The sequence below is a fragment of the Sinocyclocheilus rhinocerous genome, unplaced genomic scaffold (assembly GCF_001515625.1).
Source record: "Sinocyclocheilus rhinocerous isolate Xijiao unplaced genomic scaffold, SAMN03320098_v1.1 scaffold752, whole genome shotgun sequence".
Taxonomy (NCBI): Eukaryota; Metazoa; Chordata; class Actinopteri; order Cypriniformes; family Cyprinidae; genus Sinocyclocheilus; species Sinocyclocheilus rhinocerous.
In genome coordinates this window covers 1,059,825-1,065,031 of record NW_015639777.1, presented here as the reverse complement: position 1 = coordinate 1,065,031, position 5,207 = coordinate 1,059,825, and the positions used below count along the sequence as shown (strand labels likewise).

General features: G+C 40.7%; 1 protein-coding gene across 1 annotated transcript in view; it reads right to left on the bottom strand.

Annotated features, from left to right (window-relative positions):
• The window catches only part of LOC107751884 (E3 ubiquitin-protein ligase TRIM71), a 46,908-nt gene extending 44,023 nt beyond the window's left edge, over positions 1-2,885 (bottom strand). The window contains exon 1 of the mRNA XM_016567652.1: positions 1,236-2,885. Coding sequence (XP_016423138.1) covers positions 1,236-1,955 — 720 coding nt within the window. The 5' untranslated portion in view covers positions 1,956-2,885. The remainder of the gene's footprint in view (positions 1-1,235) is intronic.
• Positions 2,886-5,207: the final 2,322 nt, after the last annotated feature.

The following is a 5,207-nucleotide window of genomic DNA, read 5'->3' as shown; positions in this document are numbered from 1 at the left end:
CGAGGGTGAGTAATTAATGACAGAATTTTCATTTTTGGGTGAACTAACCTTTTAATCCTTCATTGGCTCATACCAGATAAAGACCTATATATATATATATATATATATATATAACAAAAAAAAATTCTGAAACAGCAGTGAAACTCTCACATCAATCTAGAAAACATATGGACGGCTGAAGCCATTCTACACGCAGCTGCCCTGCATGTTGCACTGGAATCCATAACACCGGGAAAAAAAATATGAAGTGCTGATTTCTAGAAAGCATCATGACAGGGTGATCGAAGTCTGAGAGGCTAACTTCCAACAGGAAAAAGGCCTGTTATTTAAAACCTTCAAACAGATGCACAGTCAGGAATTCTTGAGATGACACACAGGCCCTTATCAAAAACAGATATGAATCATTGAAGTGACGCATAAATACAGATGATCAGTATTTGCAGCTATATTCACAATTGTGTGCTAAAGTACTCATGGTTTTCGACACAAATTCTGATACATCTATTCATTATATACAAAACATTTTATGCTTAACACCCTAAACCCTGCTCATAAATCTGGGACCATTTAGAGGAGAAAATAATAAATATAGAAGCATAAATAAAGGAAATTATAAAAATGATAAAACAAAGCATAAACTAATAATTGTAAATAAATAACGTTCATAACATTTTAAATACATAACATTGTTTTTTTCTCAAATAACTAATGATTAATACGGACTAAAAAAGCAGAAATTATAACATTACAAAAATACAATTAAATTTAAATCCATACTGTAATTCTTTATCTGTGGTAAAAACAACAACAACGGCAGATGTCTATAGTAATGTATAGCATTAATTCTTAGCAATAAGCACCACAAAACAGACTCGTACCCAAAATAAAAATTGAAGATTAGTGGTCGACCAATATGGGTTTCCCAATGGTTCATCCTTAAATGATTACACATGGTCCCCTAAATTATGAATACGTGGTTACATCCTTGACCACGAAGCTGTGCATCTGTGACAACTTTCTTTGTAGGTCTGACTGTAAATGAGGGTACTACTTAGCAGAAACATGTACAGTACACTTATTACGGTTGCAGTCAAAGTGTGGACACAACAGTAACGGTCTTGGATTGAGGTTCGAACCTTCAGCCTTTCAGCAGCCATCTCAAATTTTTAAACCACTACACAAAAGAACTGGAACATGCACTAAACAAACAATGAATCCCAGGAGACAAAACTCACCGCGTTATCATGCTGCTGGCAGAAGTCCATCCTCTCCTGGAAAACATTCAGCATGGAGAAGCTGTTAAGGAAGGACTGGGAGATGTTGATCGGGGTGTTGGAGTTGTTGGTGCGGTTGGCCAGGTGTAAGCTCTCCAGAAGCCCCTCGATGAAGTGGTCTTTGGTGAGTCGGACCCTCTGGTGAGCCCTGACGCAGTTGTCGCACAGGTACTCCTGGCAGTCCAGGCAGTGGGAGGTAGCGGGGTTGCCCTCATCACAAGAGCTGCACTGAGGGTCTGAGAGGTGCTGGGGTCTCAGAAGACCACCGTGATGGACCACCGATGAAGACCGACCGTTCTTGCCCTGTTCCTCAGCAGAGACCACCACATCCAGCAGGTTGCTGAAAAGAAAGTTGGAGGAAGGCAACGCGTCCACGCCTGATTCCGTCAGAGACACTTTTTGGTCGCATGTGGGGCATCTGAGCTTCAGAGGGTCACCTGGGCTCCTGTGGCCCTCTAGGCATTGCCTGCAGAAGGCGTGGAGACAGGGCAGGACGTGCAGCCTCCTGGTGGATGAGGTAGATGAGGAGTTGGAGGTCTGGGAGGACGAGGAGGAGGTAGATGAATTGGAGGAGATCGGAGCAGAGCAGCCGCACAGCTCCTTGCACAGCGGACATGTTTGCAGGTCGGAGTCTGGGAAAGACGCCATTTGCGCAGAGGACCACAAAATAACTTCACACATAAAAACGCGTTAAGATACACAAAAGCTTCCGAAACGGTTCCCTGATCAACTCAAGCAAGTAATGCAGATCATAGACTTGGCATGCTGTACTGGGAGCTACATTCAACGATACTTGATATATACATTCCCGTTTAATGACTTTAGATTGAATTGGGCTTTCAGTTTTGGTTATTATCTTTAGAAATTCGCAGGACAAACTCTATACGCAACTTCTCGAGTGCACATTTGGACACCAAGTGTCATTTTGAGGCCTTATAATCCCTCGGTATGGGGCATTAACATTGTTGCGAAACATAGATCCGCTGCGAGGTCCCTGCTCCGATCCTCCCCCACCGCCGCATGACGAGAGGGGCCAAACACGCTCGATACGGTGTCAGTTTTTTCCTTCCCAAACGCAAATATGTCCGTTTTCCATGAACGCGCTTTAGTCTACCATCTGCGCGTCATTCTTCTCATTACGCGCTTTAATAATTCAAAGTATGTCCCATGTAGCTCGTTAGCACGCAGAGCCCCTCAAGATCCTGTTACTGTGGTGAGGCTGAAAAGCCCCTTGAACTTCCTTCAGTCCGGTTACAGTAACACTTTGGCGAGGGGTATAAGGTAACCATTCAACCTTTCGTGTCCATTCGTTCCCGAGCTTTCAGCTGCCCATGTTCGCAAAACAAACGCTCTCTCCGCGCGCCTCTTCAATCCGCACTCCTTTTCATCGGGAATGACGCTCGCGCGGACGACAATTCTACAGCGCGTGACCATCAAGCGAACGCGTCCATACTTAATAAGCCTAGAGCGCACGTCCTCCTGAGAACATTCCGGAGGGGCGTGGTTTATGTGGCGAGGGGGCGGGGTCGGGCAGGGTATTAAAAGTAGTACAAATTCAGCAAAGGCCAATTATTCATTTATTTTTTGTTTTATTTATTACTGGAAAGTACAATATGGTGCTCAATGAGACATTATAATATAATATTTAAGATAGTTTTTTTTTTTTCGTAATCAGAACATATTTCAGTTTGATGTGGATCCTTGTGTCTTTTGTTCTAGTCTTGTGTATCTGCGAATGTATAGGGGAAAATGCAGATCCTCTTCATATATTTGTATATAAAGATGTATATGACATGTATCAATAAACAACAGAAAGCACAAAGCTTTATGTTTTTACTGTCGAAATATCTTTATTCTATTGCAGTCATGTTTGTTATCCGATATGTCTTGCTCCTTGGCTTTAAAAATTGTTGGTTGTTTCTTCCCTAAACGCCTATTGACTGTTTGACTCTTGATATAACTAAATTAATATGGGTCAAATTTATCTGGTTAATCTTGAAGGCTTCATTGTATTTTATTTTATTTTTTTCATATTTAAATTATTATTTTATTATTATAATTAATTTGTATTATTCTTCTGTTTTTGTGTTTATTGATTGATTAGATGTGAAACAGAAATCACAATTCAATACTAGATCTGCCATTAAATTTAAATAAAGAATCATGATTAATCCCATGATTGTCCAGCTCCTTTTTGAAGAAAAATATACTTTATACTGATAACACTAAATGATATTGAGCATAACGTTCTTTAAAAGGAACACAAATCTGGCTTGGTGTCAATTATGGGATGATTGAGCATTATTGATGAGGCCGTGCGTGTATAAGACAAAAAGGTTGGTAAACATATTCTAGGACATGCAGGTCCCTTTGTATACCATTAGTTCTACCATTATGTCTCATTAATTCTCCCGCATCATCTTTTAACAGTATGCTCATTTCCCCCCACACCTGAACCTATGAAATCAATCTTAACCTTTTTGTAATCAATGAGGGCCCCTCCTGTAATAGATAGCTACCACGTGTAGGACTGGCCTTTGTGTGCATTTATGGGCACTTAGGATGGGGTGCTGGGGTGGCTCTTGTGACAAGGGAGGAAGCTTCTCGGTGGGGCTTAGGCTCCAGATGCAGGCTGCCCAATAAAGCAGTGGGATGCCAAGCTGAAAGACCCTTTGACCCCATTATTATGGCTGGGATTAGGGGTAGTGGAGGCTGCCCACACTCAGCTGCAGAGCTCTGGCCATCCCAAGGACATTCCATTGATCTACATGAGGAAAAAGCCGGAACGGGGGTTGGGTGCGGGCAGAGGCTCAGCAAAACCAAGCAAAGCAAGGAAGGGTCATGTCACATGGTGGAAATGACCACAGGCAATTATGTGTACACGTGAGTGTGGATCTGTATACATGATGAAGCGCTGAGTCTTTCTCGGGCCCAGGAAGTAGCTAGTCCTTTTAACTGTCACTCATAGTCAACATGTAATGAATGAGATTATTAAACTCCTATTAAACTAGCTTTGTGGGCAAAAGGGAATGTTCTTTTGTGGCTGTATTATTTGATTGTGACTAGTGCGATCCCAGCTATCAGGGAACGTCAGAACTTTGGCTAATGTTTTGCTAAGGTTCTCTCAAAGTCCTGAACAAGCATTCCCTTAAAATAGAACGTTTGTTCAAAGTTAGCTGGTCTTTAATAATGTTCTCAAACGTTAGCACAAAAGCATTATTTATACATCATTCATGGAACATTTCCCCCCTCCCCCTGAAACATTTTAGTTTAAATGTTACTACTTGCTTTCGAATACTCGAAGAACATTCAAAAGTAACTTTCTCATAATGTTTGCATAACCTAGCAAAAACATTTTAAAAATTACATTTATATCCACTTTCCCAACAAAGAGTCTTGCCCTGTCGTACCCCAGCTATCAGGGAACGTCAGAACTTTGGCTAATGTTTTGCTAAGGTTCTCTCAAAGTCCTGAACAAGCATTCCCTTAAAATAGAACGTTTGTTCAAAGTTAGCTGGTCTTTAATAATGTTCTCAAACGTTAGCACAAAAGCATTATTTATACATCATTCATGGAACATTTCCCCCCTCCCCCTGAAACATTTTAGTTTAAATGTTACTACTTGCTTTCGAATACTCGAAGAACATTCAAAAGTAACTTTCTCATAATGTTTGCATAACCTAGCAAAAACATTTTTAAAACATGAAAAAAAAAAATGGACCTAGAACATTGAGAAACAATGCTAATGGGAATGTTAGCAAAACATTCCTAGAACATATTTTTATTAGTTGGGATGTGGCCCAATGAAGCTTTCTGTATGTTATTGTCCATTTTTGATACACTTTATGAGCTTAAACCTCAACAATGCAATTGATAGATTGCTTATCAGCAGGGGTTTCCTGCAAGCCTGCCTTAATCACAGGATTACATTTA